The 19,003-nt window shown below is 35.7% G+C and overlaps 2 protein-coding genes and 2 non-coding genes across 4 annotated transcripts; 2 read left to right on the top strand and 2 right to left on the bottom strand.

Moving 5' to 3' along the window:
* Nucleotides 1-6,723: 6,723 nt before the first annotated feature.
* TRNAT-UGU (transfer RNA threonine (anticodon UGU)) lies at nt 6,724-6,795 on the bottom strand. The gene has a single exon. It is a non-coding gene; the product is annotated as a tRNA-Thr (tRNA).
* A 118-nt stretch (nt 6,796-6,913) lies between these two features.
* Nucleotides 6,914-13,309, top strand: LOC107763425 (LL-diaminopimelate aminotransferase, chloroplastic). The gene is made up of 10 exons (XM_075243939.1): nt 6,914-7,125; nt 8,050-8,123; nt 8,552-8,619; nt 9,065-9,181; nt 9,556-9,618; nt 10,215-10,319; nt 10,417-10,467; nt 10,844-11,164; nt 12,440-12,646; nt 12,754-13,309. Exons 1-10 carry the CDS (start codon nt 7,043-7,045, stop codon nt 13,045-13,047), a joined length of 1,383 nt encoding a protein of 460 aa, XP_075100040.1. The 5' UTR covers nt 6,914-7,042; the 3' UTR covers nt 13,048-13,309.
* An 849-nt stretch (nt 13,310-14,158) lies between these two features.
* On the bottom strand, nt 14,159-14,230 carry TRNAT-UGU (transfer RNA threonine (anticodon UGU)). Its single transcript has one exon. It is a non-coding gene; the product is annotated as a tRNA-Thr (tRNA).
* A 942-nt stretch (nt 14,231-15,172) lies between these two features.
* On the top strand, nt 15,173-16,350 carry LOC107763426 (tetrapyrrole-binding protein, chloroplastic-like). Its single transcript, XM_016581918.2, has one exon. It carries the CDS (start codon nt 15,323-15,325, stop codon nt 16,112-16,114), a length of 792 nt encoding a protein of 263 aa, XP_016437404.2. The 5' UTR covers nt 15,173-15,322; the 3' UTR covers nt 16,115-16,350.
* Nucleotides 16,351-19,003: the final 2,653 nt, after the last annotated feature.

The raw sequence follows: 19,003 nt of genomic DNA on the forward strand, positions 1-19,003 counted from the left end.
GCGGAAAAAGCCTCGCGATCGCGAAGAACAACTTCGCTCCTTCAGAAATTTACTCCACGCGAACGCGTAACACCTCACGCGAACGCGATGCACTAGATGCTCACACCTACGCGATCGCAATTGTCCTCACGCGACCGCAAAGAGTAACACTCAAACTCCACTGCTGCCTCACTTCTTCTTCGCGAACGCGACCTAGCCCACGCGTTCGCGGTGCACTGCCTGATAACCTTATGCGATCGCATCTTCATCTTCGCGAACGCGAAGATCAATTTTTAGCTGACCTCTTAGATGACCTACGCGATCGCGAGATCTCCCTCGTCAACGCGATGAAGAAAAATGTCTGCAATAACACCAGAAAATCTGCCAACTCCCTAAGTCCAAAAAATGACTCGTTGAGCATCCGAAATACGCCCGAGGCCCCCGGGACCTCAACCAAACATACCAGAAAACACATAAGAACTTAGTCGAGCCTTCAAATCACGTCGAACAATATCAAAAACACGGATTATGCACGGATTCAAGCCTAATGAACTTTGAAATTTCTAAATTCTACCAATGACGTCGAAACATATAAAATCTCATCCGAATGACCTCAAATTTTGTACACAAGTCATATTCAACACTACGGACCTACTTCAACTTCCGAAATCGGAATCTGACCCCGATATCAAAATTTTCACTACTGGTCCAAATCTCCAAAAATTCGACTTTCGCTATTTCAAGCCTAAATAAGTTACGGACCTCCAAAACACAATCCAAACACGCTCCTAAATCTAAAATCACCTAACGGAGCTAACGGAACTGCTGGAATTTTATTCCGGAGTCGTCTTCACACAGTTCTGACTATAGTTCAAATCCTAAGGCTTAAACCTCCATTTAGGGACTAAGTGTCCCAAAACACTCCAAAAACCAAAACGAAACCTCAAGTCACAATAGTAGAAATAGATATGGGAGAAGCAGTAAATAAGGGATCAAGGCTATTACTCTCAAAACGACCGGCTGGGTCGTTACACTTTTAAATATTTTCTTTTTCAACGTGAACTTTATATACTCCCTCCGTTTCAAATTAGATGTGCTGCTTTTATTTTTAGTCTGTTTCAAAATAAATGACACATTTCTATATTTAGAAATAATTTAACTTTAAGCTCTTAATTTTACCCATTTTACCCATAATGAGAAGCTTTTATAATCACAAAAATGTCATGACCCTAAAAAGTTTTTACCCCTTAAGCTTCTAAAATCACAAGTTTTAAATCTTTTTTTCCCTTAAACTCTGTACCGAGTCAAACTACCTCATCTAAATTGAAACAGAGGGAGTAGTACTTATACAAAAAAAATGCCATTGTTTGTAAACTTGATCATTCTTTTCTTCAATGTAAATTAAATTTTTTCCAACTTTAGCATATTTGCTTGTAACATCTTATAAATAAATAATAGTAGGTCCCTTTTTTTGGTAAACAAAATAAGCTCATTTTGTAAATTAAAATTAAATCTTTTATTTTTATCATTGTAAATTAAAATCGATCTAACTTTAGCATACTCAATTCTAAATTCTTACAAAAATAATAGTAAAAAATATTTGGATAAAGAATTTTGGCTAGAGTAATAGAGTCAATCTAAGGTAACAAAGAAAAACAAGCACTACCCATTACTATGAAAAATGAATAAATAAAGAAACAACTATATATTATTTTACTAAGCTTTTCAATTTCTATTAAAAAAAAAGGGGGTCCTAACTAAATTGTATTAATTATTATTATGATAGAAGGAGGATTCAACAAAGGATTATATACGATCACTATAATTTTCACTTACCACTAGAAGAAGAATAGGTTGCAAATAAATTCTATTAATTCACAAATGAAGAAATATAAATGCAACTATATATGGCCATTCTTCTTTTCAATCATTGGGAATGAAAATGTTTGTTAAATAACTTGTGTTCATTGTTAGTAGGACAATTGGAGAACCAAATAGCTAAAGTGAATTGTTCAATAAAACTTGTAAACTTATGTGATTGAGTTTTCGTTCTTGGAGAGTACATATCTTGTACCTGAAAGGGGATTGAAATTTTTTATATTAGAATCATAATTCAGCTCTAAAATATGGGAATAGGAAGCTTAATAAGAGTTTGACAAAAATCTCAAAGCAAATTCCTTTCCTAAAGATATCGCCAAATCTTTTATGCTATGGATAAAAGAAATATGTATTCTTGAAAATATATTAAAATTGCTCTAAATGAATTTTGTATTTAAGGTGGTAACAAATATTTTATGTTATAAAAAGGAATCTTTAGTACAAAGATTAGCACAATATGAACATCAAGCAAGCTCCTTTTAAAATTTATTTTTTCAGGTAATAGTTGGGACCAAAATATTATAGTATATTTTTTTCTTTTCAGTTATTTTAGCTGATTTAAGATTAATTTTAGGATTATTTAGAAGACGAACTCTTAACAAAAAAAAAAGACCATATATATATATATATATATATATATATATATATATATATATATATATATATATATATGTAACGACCCGACCGGTCGTTTTGAGTTCTAGCAAGTCGTTCGACAGTTTGAGACCATGAGTAGCTTCACTTCGGGTATTATGATTTGTACGTGTGGTCGGAATTGAATTTCAGAAAGTTCGGAGTTGATTTGGAAAGAAAATTCTAATTTCGAAAGCTTTAAGTTGGAAGAATTTATTAAGGTATAATTTTTGAGTAAATGACCTTGGAATCGGGATTTGAAGGTTTCAACAAGTTTGTATGATGACTTTGGACTTGGGCGTATGCCCGGATCGGGTTTTGGATGACCCGAGAGCGTTTCGGCGACTATTATGGAAAGTTGGCATTTTGGAAGAACTTCATAAAAATTGGGTTGAGGTGTATTTCAATGTTATCAATGTCCGTTTGAGATTACGATTCTGGGAATATCTCCGTATGGTGATTCTTGTATTAGGAGCGCATCCGGAATTGGATTTGGAGGTCCGTAGGTCATTTCGGGGTCATTTGGCAAAAAATAAAAATTTGACGGTTTTTGGAAAGTTTGACCGAGAGTGGATTTTTTTATATCATGGTCGGATTTCGATTTCAGAAGTTGGAGTAGGTCCGTAATGTCAATTATGATTTGTGTGTAAAATTTGAGGTCAATCCGATGTGATTTGATAGGTTTCGGCATCGATTGAAGAAGTTGAAGTTTCAAAGTTCGTTAAGTTTGAATTGGAGGGTGATTCGTGTTTTAAGCGTTATTTGATGTGATTTAAAGGCTCGACTAAGTTCGTAGGATGTTTCAGGACTTGTGGGTATATTTAGTTGGGGCCTCGGGTGTAACGACCCGACTGGTCGTTTTGAGCCCCAACGCGTTGGTCGGTGGTTTGAGGCCATGTGTAGCTTCATTTAGGGCATTATTACTTGTACGCGTGGTTGGAATTGAATTTCGGGAAGTTCAGAGCCGGTTTGGAAAGAAAATTCTCATTTCGAAAGTTTTAAGTTGGAAGAATTGACTAAGATTGGATTTTAGAGTAAACGGCCTCAGAATCGGGATTTGAGGGTTCCAGCAGGTTCGTATGATGATTATGGACTTGGGCGTATGTTCGGATCGGGTTTTGGATGCCCCGGAAGCGTTTCAGCGCCTATTGTGGAAGTTAGCATTTTGGAAGAATTTCATAAATTTGGGTCGAAGTGCATTTCAATGTTATCGATATCCGTTTAGAATTCCGAGTCTGAGAATAGCTCCGCATGGCGATTCTAGTATTGGGAGCGCGTACGGAAGTTGATTTGGAGGTCCGTAGGTCAATTTGGAATCGTTTGGCGAAAGTTAGGAATTTGAAGGTTTTGAGAAGTTTGACCGGAAGTGAACTTTTTGATATCGGGGTCGGATTCCGATTTCGGAAGTTGGAGTGGGTCCGTAATGTCAAATGTGATTTGTGTGAAAAATTTGAGGTCAATCGAACGTGATTTGATAGGTTTCGGTATCGAATGTAGAAGTCTAAAATTCTAAAGTTCATTAAGCTTGGAATGGGGTGCGATTCATGAATTCGACGTTGTTTGATGTGATTTGAAGGCTCGACTAAGTTCATAATTTATTTTGGGACGTGTTGGTATAATTGGTTGAGGTCCCGGAGGCCTAGGGTAGATTCCGGATGGTCAACGGATCGAGTTTGGACTTGGAAGAAAAGATGAGGCAGATGATATCTGGTGTGATCGCACCCGCGTAAAAAGGGCCGCAGGTGCGAGCAAATGGTCGCATGTGCGATTTGGGCGAAGCTGGGTAGTGATCGCAGGTGCGAAGGGTTGTCCGCACCTGCGAAGGCGCAGATGCGGAAGGAAAGGCGCAGGTGCGGAGTCGAGCTAGACAGAGGGAATGCGCAGGTGAGAGGTTATGGCCGCACCTGCGAGACCGCAGATGCGACGAAGAGGCCGCAGGTGCGGAAGTCGGGGCTGGACAGTGTTTCCTTTAAGGCGATGGTTTGGCTCCATCTCATTTCATTTTCGCCCATGGGAGCCGATTTTGAAGCACGTTGGAGCGCCATCTTCATCAATCATAATGGGGTAAGTGCTTTCTTCACAATTTTGAGTTAAATACATGAGTTTATATGGATTTGAACATGAAAATTAGTATAAGTTGTGGGGTTTTTGGTAGAAAACCTAGAATTTGGTATTTGTGGATTTTGACCATGAATTTAGGCATGGAATTGGAAATGAACTATATATTTGAGTTGGTGAGGTTATGGGTAAAGTTTATCTTCGAAAATTTTCAGAATCTGGGCACGTGGGCCCTAGGGTTGCTTTATCAATTTTTCGAGCAGAGTTAGATATTGTTATAAATTGATTAATTATGAGTATTGGAGCATATTTTGATTGGGTTGCAACTTATTTGACTAGATTTGGAGCGACGGGCGTCAGTTTGAAGTGTTAGAAAGGAATTGGAGCCGGTTATGGAATTTCAGAGCGAGGTAAGTCTCCTTTCTAACCTTATAAGAGGGAATTAACCCCATATGTGAACTAAATTATTGTGTGCTTGTATATGTGGGGGCTACGTACGCACGAGGTGACGAGAGTCCGTGCGTAGCTACTAGCTATGCCTATGTCCGGGTAGTTTTAGGCTCACATCATACCTTGTGGATATTTTTATTGATTTATGTTTATTGTCTACCTCGAGAGGGAGCGAGATTGAGTTTGCTTATTAAATGTTTTGAAAGGAATTGAAATTAAAGAACTTAAGATTTAAAAGGTTTCATTTGAACTTCGTAAATTTCGAAAAGGATTGAGTAATGCTATAATAGCTTAAGAAATCTATGTGTAACCGCGTCGCATGTATGTTTCGCGAGCGGGGAAATTTTCTTAAAAAGCTACAAGTTGAATTTTCCTTATTTTGAAAAGAATCAAGAACGAGATATAATTTTAAATGTTAAATTTATATTTGACCGCGTCGCACGTATGATTCGTGAGCAGGGTATTTCCTTCTACCACTCTTATGGGATCGGGTTGTTCGCCTCGGCAGGATTTATATACCACACTCTCATGGGAACTGGCCATTCACCTCGGCAGGTTAATAGATGCATCTATGGATCGCGCCGTTCGACCCTCGGTAGTGCATAGTTTACTTTTATGTTTGATCGGTCTGTACGCTTCGGCACTTCCTATATATATATATATATATATATATATATATCGTAATATTTGGCAAGAAGCCAGTGTATCTGAGGATTTTTCCCTGATTTGAATTATGACAACCTCTTTGATGAAATCCACTATATATATATATATATATATGCTCCAGTTACGGAGGGAACTTGCTAGTTGAGAGCTTGAGTAAATTGTAAAGAGGGAAATTGTACCAGGTATTTTATACTTGTTTGTTTCATATATTTACTATATTTACTCTATCTTATATTTATTCACTTCTTTACTGTACCTGATATTATTGGACCACTAGTAAGTGTCGAAGTCGACCCCTCGTCACTACTTCTTCGGGGTTAGGCGAGATACTTACTGGGTACACGTTGATTTACGTACTCATACTACACTTGCTGCACATTTTTGTGCAGGTGCATATATGACTAGAACCATGGCTAGCGCAGAGGTGTGGTTAAATGCGGAGACTTAGGTGAGCTGCAAATCCCATCTACGATCCGCAACCAGCAGAGTCCCCTTCAAAGTTACTTATATATTTTCCTGTCTAATTTGTATTCTGGACAGGTATTGTATTTTATTTTATCTTCCTAGCTGATGCTCATACACTTGTGACACCGGGCTTTGGGGGTGATTATGGGTTGTCTAAGTTAAAACTCTATAGTAAAACGATTGAAATCCATCGATGAATTCCATTAAAAATATATACAACATGAAAGGATAAAAAATAGATAACATCAGAGAAAGAAAAATTGGGGAAAGAACAAAGAATGAGAGATTGAGAGAGAGAGAGAGAGAGAGAGAGAGAGAGAGAGAGAGAGAGAGAGTAGGAGAGGGAGAGAATAAGGATGAGAAATAATTGATTCCTTATTCAATTCATAATATAAATGGATACTCATTTAATTCTTAAAATATATATAATTGGTAAATTGTATATGCTTATGTAATTAAATTAAAACTTTAGTATAGAAGGTAACAAAGTTTCAAATAGTATATATGATAGGAAGGTAAAATGTCTTTACACTTGAAATTTTAGGTGGGAACAATAAAACAACAAATAGAAAAATGACAAAACGACCAAAAAAATGCCCACACGCAGGATCGAACTACGGACCTTCAGTTTACAAGACTGACGCTCTACCACTGAGCTATAGGGGCTTTGCTGTTGGCTTTTTTTTTAATTATATTTAATATTCGAGAACAACAGAAATCTCGAAGTTTAGGTTTTAACAAATCATAATTAAACTTTTAAAAACGTGCAAAGAACAAATTAGCAGAATACAATAAGCAAATAAGCATCGTGCGTTAACGGGGCGCTCCTGCAAATTGGAAGAATAGGGTTTCTTAAAGCAGCTTTTTGGTTTTTGAGGGGGTGAGATAGCGTGGTTTGTTCTAACAGAAAACAATGGCTGCTATTCAGCAAAGTCTTTCCACTTCAATCTCATCATCAACTTCTACTTTCTTGGGTCAGCACAAACTCCGTCTCAGGTACTATATTTCATCTCCTACGTTTTGTTTGATTTCCTAACTCAGTTCCAGTTCTATTTTTTTGGTGGGATAATTTCAATTCATATGATTTTTTATTTGAATCTTATCAACTGCTTTAGTTATCGACATTGCTGGTCTCTTTTGCTGGTAAAAATTCAATCTTTAAGCATTAGACGAAGCGGGAGAGAATGAAGGTCCACTATACCTTCAAGTATTCTGACTCGCTTCAGCTATTCATTTTTTTTTTAGTTTTTTTATTTCATGGTAGAAAATAAGGTTTTGTTAACGATTCTTACGTCTGACCCTTGTTTTTTTTTCCTCCTAAGACCTGTGGAAAAGGTGTCTTTTTTATGGTTTAAGTATCTTTCTTTTATTGGTTTCCTACCTGGAGTGGGGTACCCACATTGAGGCCTGCGCCTCCTTAGGCCATTAAAGGGGGATGCACTCCTACCAAGATGTTTTCCATTTACAGGGCTCTAACCTGGCTCTAACCTGAGACCCCTCGTTAAGTGTGGGTGGATTCTATCCATTCCACCACAACCATTGGTGGTCTGGTTTAAATATCTACTTCTACTGATTCTTGAATTTGACTCTTTATTTTTCTATAATTTGATGGTAGAGCGTTTTGTTTTGGTTTTTATTAATGTTCCCACTTTGACTTACACGAAGTGGAGGACTCTCCTTTTCCTTCATTGAGCCAAGTATCCCCCATTTATAGCATTTATAGGCTGGGATGAGTTTAGTAGTGAGTGAACTGACTGAGAATCTCATCTGCATTGGTTATATATTCATGACTAAATGCATTGATGAGAATGCAGCAAAAAACTACTGTTACTTCCATTAATACTTTGGTAATCCTGAGTATTTTCATTCCTGGTGTATGCAATGTTTGCTAATGTAAAAAGTGTGCATTAATTGTTGCAGGAGCCAGAATGTGTCACTGCCAGGCAAAACCGGTGGTATTGTCAGATGTGTTGCAACACCCTCTAAAGAGACTTGTAAGCCTTTATGTTAATGTTGTTTCCTAGTGCAAATTGCTTCACATTTTCTGGTGTTCTTCTGGTTTTTTTGGGGGTCAAAGGTGTTCTTATGTTGAATTGCCAAGTTGTATTAATGCAAATAGTAGACTGTGAGCCAGTGCAATATGGATCAATTAGAGCTTTTGAAAATTGTTATTTGAGAATTTTAAACTAATCAATGTTTGTGATTGCATATCTATTGCTTTTAACTCGATGAGAAGCAAAGTGAAGAGTCAAAACAATTGCTACGTGCACATGTTTAAAATAATTGTACAAAAAATTGTATTTTGATGATGATAAAAAGTAAACAACTGTCCATCTTAGTCTCACCTGTATCTGTCCATTCAAATAGATATGCAATTTCTTGAGATTTGACTGCGCTAACAAAATTCCTGTGTTGCCTGAAGCTTACAAGACAAAGGTCTCTCGCAATGAGAACTTAGCTAAACTTCAAGCTGGTTATCTTTTTCCTGAGGTCTGTATTTCAGATGGTACTTTTTTATTGAGTTGATTGTTGTTATCTGTTTATTGAAGCTACTTTGCAATTGAAAATGCTTCTTATATTGAATTAGCTGTAGGAGATTAGAGAAGAAGTTGGACACATTGCTTGGAATAAATTGGAGGCATTGCTTTTGTGCTCATGCAAACAAAAGATTAATTTAGATGATATAGCAGTAATATGGAATTATGATGAGACAACAAGCAGATTTAGTTCCCTGAAGCAAAATTATTTGCTATTTAAGCTGGATGTTGGTTGGCTGATTTTATACAGCCATTACCACTCTATGCTTCCATCTTGAAATAGGGGAAAGAAGACACTTTATAGTACACTAAAATACTTTAAGTCTTATTTTGTAGACATTCTCTCCTACTTAATAGGAGGAGTTAAGTTCTAAACAATCTCTCTTTGATGAAGTTAGATCGCAAGAAGGAGATCTGCACACATGTTGAAACACCCTGATGCTCAAATTATAAGCCTTGGAATTGGTGACACTACTGAGCCCATTCCTGAATTCATAAGTTCTGCCATGGCACAGGTAATGCTGATAGCCTTGTTTGTGAATTTTGTAAAGACAGGATACAGTTTCTGATGTTCAGGGGTCATTTGACATCTCTATCACGCTTTAGTGTTTTGTTATCAGTCAAAGCTTCGAGTTTTGCTCTATTTCGTATCCTGTTTTGTTTGACCGATGATAGGATTACTGGCAAAAAATCATGTATCTGGTAACATTTGGTTTTATAATGAACATGTTTCTGGATATTTGTGTTGATAGAATTCAGCATGCCTACATGGACTGCCATTTAACTTCACGATTAGTTTCTATTTTTAATCTATTCTGCTTATTGAACTCTAAGTCGATAACCAACTTCCTGTTATTGATTTTGTTTTCTTTACTCTACTCATTGGCAGAGAGCACATGACCTGTCAACATTAAAGGGTTACAGTGGTTATGGTGCTGAGCAAGGAGAAAAAGTAAGTAGCGGATTTCATCCCCCCAATACCCCCCTATTTTTGTAATATGATATTAGGTCTATTGTTTATCGTCCATTTCTTAATTCTGTTCCATTTTTTGCTACAAGAATAAATGGTATTTTGCATGCGCACTGATAGTTTGTCTTTCCTCTATTTATGCCTATTTCTTTGTTCATTTTGGATCTTCTTTCCTCAAATGCATTACTATTTTCTTTGTCCAGTGGTCCACGCGGTAGAAGTGAAAAACTTCCTCTTTTGTCATAATGTCTAAAAGGCATGCACAGCTGGAATTTCTGAAGCAACTAAAATCATTTCCGTATATTATATCAACAATAATCTATTACTGCTTTGTAATTAGCATTTATTGAACACTTTCTTGGTTTGCCCCAAGGTTTAAAAAAATAAAGCGAGAGTGAAATGACATGTTTCATGTTTCGCTATTTTCAAGTGGTTATTTTGGAGCCTAACTTTAAGATAGACATAAGAGAAAATTACTCTATGGTCACCGTATTTTTCGTTCGTAGCATTTAATCCGTGATTTAAGTGTAAAGTCAGCTGTCAGAATTAACGGCGTTGAATTTTTTCCGCATGAGCAGCAACTTAGAGCCTCCATTGCTTCTACCTTTTATGCAAATGTTGGAATAGAGGAAGATGAGATCTTCGTCTCTGATGGTGCCAAAAGTGATATATCTCGGCTTCAGGTTTGGTTTTCTCTGTATTAAGTGGTCTTTTCAAATTATAGCCGCTGTCTTTGAGTCTTTCGCTAACAGTTTTTTGTATTTCTTGACTGTATTGTAGGTTCTTTTTGGGTCTAATGTGACTATGGCTGTGCAAGACCCATCATATCCGGTAAAATTTTCAGGCTTTTACCTCTATTCTTCCCTATTTGACAAAAATGAAAAATGCCCATCCAGGATACCCTGCATATTGTTGATTTGCTATGTCTATTTTGTTAAATGATTTTTCATATCATTGTGAGATTTAAGTGAAATGGTACTTGTTTATAACTTAGCATGAATTTTTATACTCTTGTAAAGGCTATTGATACATCTTTTATTATTATCATTAAAGAATCTAATTGCAAATTTTCCTATTATTTGGTAGGCTCTTTATAGTCTTGTTGGATTACTTCTGGCTTTCTTTACCACGCCTTGGAGAAAGGCTCTCATATCTGATGATGCATGTAAGATTCTGACGTAAGCCTTGACTGTTGTTTCTACTGTAGGCTTATGTGGATTCAAGTGTTATTATGGGCCAAACTGGTCAGTTTCAGAAGGATGTGGAGAAGTATGGGAATATTGCGTACATGAGATGTACTCCAGAAAATGGGTTCTTTCCTGATTTATCCAGTGTTCCTCGGACAGATATTATATTTTTCTGTTCGCCTAATAATCCAACTGGTGCTGCGGCATCAAGGGAGCAGCTAACTAAATTGGTGCGATTTGCTAAAAGCAATGGCTCAATCCTTGTTTATGATTCCGCATATGCAATGTATATATGTGATGACAGTCCAAAGTCCATCTTTGAGATTCCTGGAGCCAAAGAGGTAAGTCTGGATCATGTTATTTGGTCAACATTAAGCTTTACGTTGTTTTCTTGTGAAAGCTTCTGCTATCATTTGTTCAGACCCTGTAGCATTAATGCTGTAGATGACTAAAACTCATAATGTCTGCATATCACTTTATTTGGTTGTTCTTTTTAATCCCATAACAATCGTCAGCTAGTTAGGGTCAGCATATGCATTCTCACTATTGATTTCGCTCCATTTGGACCTATTTCATTCTAGTATTCAATAATTTCCTTTTGATGTCAATCTTTTGCATTATGGTGGCTAAACTTGCAATGCATATACCCCTACTAATTCTAAAATTCGTATTCTCTAAAGTGCTCTCCATAGTTCAAACTTTCTGTTAACAACACCCTCACTAATTTCTCAATTAATTCAATATCGTTTGCAAATAACATACTAGGGGATCCAAAATGTAGTGTTAGGGCTATAGGCTCTAGTCCTTACATGTCTATTTTCCTCTTCAGTGAACCAACTAAAAATGGAACACAATTTGAAAAGTTTCCATCTTGGCTTGCTTCAGAAAGGGTAGAAAAGATAGCAACAAATTAGAATGCCATTGCAAATAGCCAAGACCTCATCCTGTATACTACCGGTTAGCTCATCCATAATGAGGATAAACAAGTACAGGCTCAATGCAGATCTTCATGGTTATGGAAAACTCTTTTGTATCTCCTACCACTATTCTCACACTTGTGCTGCTTTTTCGTACATATCCTCTATGACATTTTTATATTTTATATGGATTCCTTTTCTTCTACTTTCTCTTTCTAATCTTCACTGTGGAAAAGATGACATGAGCAGACTGTTCAATTGAGACTTTTAGCTGGTTTATTATCATTCATGCAATTTGTTAGGACCTTTCCTTCTAATTCATCTTCTTGTCCTGCTCCTTCGTTTATCTTTTGCCGTAGTTGAAGCTCATCAAACTAGTTTGAGAGTGATCTTCCAAGTCATCTTCTTCCCCTGCTCTTCAATGGCACTCTGTAGTAAGGTTATCTCAAGTCTATTCAACCCAAGTGCTTTTTATCCCTTGGTTAATTGCAGGGACTTTCTTCTGATCCTTCTTGCTCCCTCACATGTCTTTTTCTAGAAGTTACAGAGCTTCTTATAGAGTCGTCATATTTTCAGTTGACTTTTTTGTGCTGCTTTTTCTCCTTACCTCTGGTGTACAGAGTTTATTGCATGATTCTCTACATTAATAAGTGGATTCTTTCTAAGTGACTCAGTAAGCATAATGTACTGGACTTGCAGGTTGCCATTGAGGTTTCGTCGTTTTCGAAGTATGCTGGGTTCACAGGAGTTCGTTTAGGGTGGACTGCAATTCCCAAAGTGCTCCTATATTCTGATGGATTTCCTGTAGCAAAAGACTTCAATCGCATTGTTTGTACAAGCTTCAATGGTGCATCCAATATCGCTCAAGCTGGCGGCCTGGCTTGCCTTTCACCTGATGGTTTCAAGGTCAGTTTCAACATTTGGTTGTCGTCTCCCTGTTCACTTAATAAAAAAATAACATCATTTAATAGGCTCAAGGTCTCAACTTGAACATGCTGACTTTTGCATTTCAGGCCATGAAGGACGTGGTTAGTTTCTATAAAGAAAACACAGAAATCATAATGGAGACATTTAAGTCACTAGGTTACAAGGTGTATGGAGGTAAAAATGCACCCTACGTGTGGGTTCACTTCCCTGGACGAAGCTCATGGGAGGTTTTCAGCGAGATACTTGAGAAGACTCATGTTGTTACCACACCAGGCAGTGGTTTTGGACCGGGCGGTGAAGGTTTTGTCAGAGTAAGTGCTTTTGGGCACCGGGAGAATGTCGTAGAAGCTTGCAGAAGATTCAAGGAATTGTACAAGTGAAGTAACTCGTATGCCTGCATATCTATGTGAAAACATGCAGGTAAATGGGAAACACTTTTTGCCTTCAGTGGCTTCATTCAGATGGCTGTATCTTGAATACTCAACATTCTGATCCTGTGTTGCTTTGGAAGAACAAGCTTATTCTGTAATTGCCACTTGCCAGTGATTGGTTCCTCCTTGTTATGTCTTGTCAAGATTAGATTCATGTACACATAATGGACACTGATCATGAATTTAAAGGGAAGGAATAGTTGAAACAAAATAACAGGTTTTCACGTGTTGAAATTGATAATGTTTGAGCAAACATCACGCTGCCGGAGCAAAGTATGAATGTTAAAGCACAAAGTACAAACCACCAAAAGCATGAATTGCCAGCTTTTCATATTAGATTTCTGGATGCCTTTCTGCAAAAAATATATATATAATAAGGGATAGGTAGTTGATCAAAATAAGTTAAAGATGAAACCAGCAATATTGACTCTTGAAGCTAAAGAGTAAAGTGTCTGGCCATGTTAGCTTTGCTATTCGTGCTATGTTTTGTTCATCTCAAGTTAGTCATGAGTTTATGGTCTGTGAACTGACAATGTGAAGATTTTTTACACTATTGTTAGGTGAATCCATAATAACCGGTAACTTTTCGTATCTAAGTTTGATATGATAACTTGTAAGTAATTTGTTATAGCCAGTTAAATTATGCTAATAGTGTAGATTTTGTTTCACCTGATAGTGTATATAATTTCAACTATTCTGTCATTTTCTTAAAATTTCTGGTGAAAGAAAGGGAAAAATAACATTCTTTCTATTTTACTGTTAGCCCAATATCAGTATCCTGTCTAGGCCACCCATAGCTTTCAAATCAGTTTGAGTATCACTATTTTGAATCCATTAAACTGAACTATATCATCAAATAAGGGAAGGTAGAAAGTTACTGAATAAAGCAGTATCAGTAATCCAAGCTTTTGTTTAGGAAAAGCCAATAAGTCGAAATAGGTGTGGAAAACGAAAGATGTAAGAAGCCATTTTATGTGAAGGACATAAAATAAATATAAGCTATAATGTAAGAAGCCATTTTATGTTAAGGACAGCAAAATAAATGCATAAATTATTATAATGCCCCCACGCAGGATCGAACTACGGACCTTCAGTTTACAAGACTGACGCTCTACCACTGAGCTATAGGGGCTTTGTGTCTGTATCTGCAAATACAATAATAATATAATATATTAAAACGAAAGCTGCTTCTCCTTTTTATTAAATAAGGTATGCAAATTGCAAAGATTGACAAACTTATTACACGTCTAATTGAACCCTTCTTCCTGAAAACCATGTTCTTAACCTTACTTTCTTGTTATGTATTAAACTTTAAAAACTTATGAAAGTTACTTAAATTAGTTGTAGACCACCATAAAAATTCGACTTATTCCTAATCAAATAATAGCATGTTTGGCCAAGCTTCTAAAAACTGTTTATTTTGATTACTGCTTTTCAAAAAAGTACTTTTGGTAAAAATCAATTTGTGTTCGGCTAATCAATTTGAAAAATACTTTTGAGCAACAATTAGTGTTTGACCAAACTTTTAAAAAATGCTTCTAAGTGTATTTTTCTCAAAAGTATTTTTCAAAAAAGTGTTTCTAGGGAGAAACTACTTTTTTCTGTTTCTCAAAAATTATTTCCGCTTCTACTCAAAAGCATTTTTTTTCCTTCAAAAAGCTTAGTCAAACATCTTAACTTTAGAAAAAAAAAATACTTTTGACAAAAAAACACCTTTGATCAAGAAAAAAGCTTGGCCAAACCGGCTATAAGTAAGTTATAAAATATTTAGAAGAGCAGCTAGTTCAAGTTAGTGGTCCCTCTTAATTGAACGAATGGTGGTCTACCAAATCCCTCCCTTGGCAACAACCACCATAAACTACAATGAATATATACTTAGAAAACTTTGTTGATGCCACAAAAGTAGAAGTGAAAGAGAAACAAAGGGGTCAAAGTGTTAATAAACAAATTTGGATTTTTTTGGCCATAGAGATAGAAGATAGTGATAGAGAGTATCCAAACTCAGCCATAACTAGCCAATCTCATTCAAGCACTATATTTCCTTTGATTACTTACTTTCTTTCACTCTCACTCATTTCTTATCTCATCCCCCCCTCTTTTCCCTCCTACCCCCACCCCTTCACCCTCTCTCTCCATATTCTTATATCTTAACTAAAATGTACCACATTTTTTTTCAAGAATTCACTTCTTCCTTGAAAGTTGAAACTATCTCACTCTCAAGAAAATGGCAACTAATTCTTTCAAGTCCATTCATCAACACCATACATTAAGGAGAAGGCATTCTATTGATTGCCCTTTTTCTTCCTCTTCTTTTTTCCTCAAGCCAATTACCAAAAACCCCTCTTCAACTTCATTTTCCAATCACAGTCTCATCACTTTTTCACTTTCCTCCACCACCCCAACCACCCCCACCACCACCCCCACTACCCCCACCACCCCTTTTGACGTTCTTGAACAACACTTATCAGCTCAAGATTTCAGACAAGCTGACGAGGAAACTCGGCGTCTACTCATAGTTTTAGCAGGAGAAGCAGCAGTTAAACGAGGCTATGTTTTCTTCTCTGAAGTTCAGTTCATTCAAGAATCTGACCTCAAAGAAATTGATTCCCTTTGGAGAAAATACAGTGACAACAAATTTGGGTACAGTGTTCAAAAGAAAATATGGAACAAAGTGAACAGAGATTTCACTAGTTTCTTTATTAAAGTTGGGTGGATGAAGAAACTAGAAAGCACTGAAGTAGACCAATATAATTACAGGGCATTTCCAAATGAATTTATTTGGGAATTAAATGAGGAAACTCCAGAAGGACATTTGCCATTAACAAATGCACTAAGAGGAACACAACTTTTGAGTAGCATTTTTACTCATCCTGCTTTTGTTGAAGAAGGAGAAGAAGAGAAAGAAGAGGAAAAACAGGCAAGTATTTCTGGGGAAGATAAAGGAAGTGTGAAGAAAGGAGGATTGTTGGGTGGTTTGAGGAGTAAATTATTTGGTAAACCAGATTACAGCTTTTGAATTTGAAATGTAATTTGACTCTATTTGTAAAAGTGATTATTAATCAGTACACAAAAACAGTAGTAACATTATGTGATAAAAAATGAAATTATTAGAGCTTTATAAAATGTGTTCTTATGAAAAATGCATCAGTTGGAGGTTCTTCTTCTAGTTTTTTATTTTTATTTTTATTTTTGGGGTTTAATGTGCTTGTATCACATGGTTCATTGACGGTGCTGATTGACTGAATTTTCTTCATTGCCTTCTCATCTAATTTTGGCATTGTTATGTGTCACGGTTCATCGTTGAAGCCTGCGTGTCCTTGCTGTTTTTCCCAAACCTTATATAAATGTGAGATGTTTTGTGCATAAATCAGCCTTTTTATGTGTCATGGTTTTGCGTTTGAAATATAGTGAGCGTTTGGACATAAGAATTGTAAAATTTCAAAATAGGGAGAAAAAAATTTTCTAAGCGAAAATGATATTTGAAATTTAGAGTTGTGTTTGAACATGAATATAATTTTGGGTTGTTTTTGAAGTTTTGCGAGTGATTTGAGTGAAAATTTTGAAAAATAACTTTTTGGAGTTTTTCAAAACAAACGGTGATTTCGAAAAAAGTGAATTGTTTTTGAAAAAAAGGGGAAAAATTTCTTGCTCTTAGTATTCATCTTTGAAATGGAAAAGACAACGGAACGAAGTTGAAAGAATTTGGCCTGTATGCACTTTTTAAGAATATTTTCTCTTCTGTTATACGGCATGTAATATTACAATATACAAGTAGCAGCAAGGCTCCTTTAGGTTATTTGGTGATTGTTTTATGATATGATTAAGAATGAAAAGGAAAAATTATACAATTAATAATAATATAAGAATCGTAATGCCTTGAAGGATTGAATAATAATACAGAGAATTATGTAAGCATTGCCTTTTTTTATATTTTATATTGTTAGTACATGTATTCTTATTTTATATTTTTCTGCATCAAATAAAATATGAATTGCACCATAACATAATTCGGGTGTTATTTAATATGCTAACCGATACTACATTAGTTTTTCGGGGATAATGGTTGTGAAAATGTTTGGTGTGTAAAAGTTTTCCGTTTAGATGGGGTGTGTTAAAGGAATTTCAGTATATTCTAATATAATAACCATAATATTCGGATCAAATTCCGCGCACATCTACAACAACTGCTGCCCAGAACAAGCACAAATAGTGGATTAAAAAGATCATCTACCATTTTTTGTACTCTCTCAGATCAACTATAATTTTCATCCCAATAATTCTTGGTTACACGTTTTGGTGCAAAAAAGAAGATATATTAACAAGGATTTTTACGAACTTGCTGTTAATTTTTTTTTTAATAAGTGACTTTTGCTAGTTCAATTTCAACATTAATTTTTTAAACAAAATCTTGTAAATTCTACGGCAAATAGTATAACGAGGGATATTTTTAGATCATATTCGAAAATAGAGAAGTATATTTGACCCTTTGTCGTAAATTCTATCATTACTCTGTTTAACAAAAAATAGCTTTGTACTATATGTTGACCCCTTCGATTAGACAATTACAGAACACATATAGGAGTAGGAAACAATTACAGAACACCTATGGCACTACGACAAAGATAATAAATTAATCTGGCGACACTAGAAATTCGCACCTCTTTGTATTTTTTCGCTTATTCATTCCATTAACTTGTCTTTTTTAGCTTTGAGGTGTTGGGAATAGTTCTTTGTTTGCTCATTGCTACAAAGATTCAACGACAAGTTTAAGTTAGTCACACTTTCATTTTATTGTTATCTCAATTTCAAAAACAATGATGGAACTTGTGACTTGTAACTTTATTTTTTATCTTAACAAAGAATTTATACACAATGCTATAATTAAGTTATAATTTGCTATGTTCTTTGAAATATGGGAAAACATGTAAGTAACAGGTCACTTTTTTTTTAATTATAATATAAGAAATAGAATGCAAATATGGATAAAGTTGTCCGAAATGATTGGCTAAGTTGGTAAGGCGAGTAGTTTCCACGTGGAAGACCTAGAATCAATTCTCCTCATCATGAACCTCCTCAGTTAGAGTTCATCGCACCAGGCTTGCATAGGGTAGCCGCTAAGAGTTTCCTCAGAATTTTCAAAAATAAAAAAAATGGATAAAGGTAAAAGTAATCAACTTTAACATTCTGAATACTATCCTGAATATATTCCCTTTCTGAATTTTTTTAATATATAAATAAATTCATAAAGAAATCTGAATACCGAACCCGTTATAAGTTTCTCATCTGTTAATTTACTTACTTATTTGGGCATCCCATGGTCATTTTGCTGACAACTAAAGGGAAAACTGAATTTGTTATTCTTGATTTTTCTCTTCAAGCACATTGTTATACTTGATTTTTCTGTTCGTTTGGAACTGAGACGCAACAATATTTTGTGTGCTCAAATTTGCAAAACCGTAAAGATGTAATTAAATTCATATCCTGTGCTTTTCATTAATCAAAATAGAGTTGTTCTTAGGGGTAGAAATGTAGTGTATAATCTCCTTATAAGTCAATTCCTAATAATATTTGCTTCATCGTATTCGTTTCAGCGATACCAGTGCTTTTTAAGTTGGGAGTCCATTTGGGAGCTTGTGATTTGCCAAATTAAGTGATGGCCCTCAGTGCCTTTGAAGAGCATTTTTTTCAATCATGCTTCAGTAGTAGGGCTATTTTTTCACTAATACAACTGCTACGGATCGTCAGAAATCCAAGCAACGCTATACAGATTTATGTATGGTGTTTACGAGATGACCTTAACCCCCTCTAAGTGCTATGGGAACTTGGGTACATAATGGTGATCTTACTTAATAGTGACCATTAATCTTGGTCAACTGTTCAAAATCTTCTAATATAGGCAGATCAC

The sequence above is a fragment of the Nicotiana tabacum genome, chromosome 22 (assembly GCF_000715075.1).
Source record: "Nicotiana tabacum cultivar K326 chromosome 22, ASM71507v2, whole genome shotgun sequence".
Classification (NCBI taxonomy): domain Eukaryota; kingdom Viridiplantae; phylum Streptophyta; class Magnoliopsida; order Solanales; family Solanaceae; genus Nicotiana; species Nicotiana tabacum.

Excerpts from the sequence above, each read along its gene's own strand:
- LOC107763425 (XM_075243939.1), top strand. The coding sequence starts at position 7,043 with ATGGCTGCTATTCAGCAAAGTCTTTCCACTTCAATCTCATCATCAACT. Across the intron at positions 8,124-8,551 it reads AACACCCTCTAAAGAGACTT|CTTACAAGACAAAGGTCTCT; the intron begins GTAAGCCTTTAT and ends TGTTGCCTGAAG. Across the intron at positions 8,620-9,064 it reads CTGGTTATCTTTTTCCTGAG|ATCGCAAGAAGGAGATCTGC; the intron begins GTCTGTATTTCA and ends TGATGAAGTTAG.
- LOC107763426 (XM_016581918.2), top strand. The coding sequence starts at position 15,323 with ATGGCAACTAATTCTTTCAAGTCCATTCATCAACACCATACATTAAGG.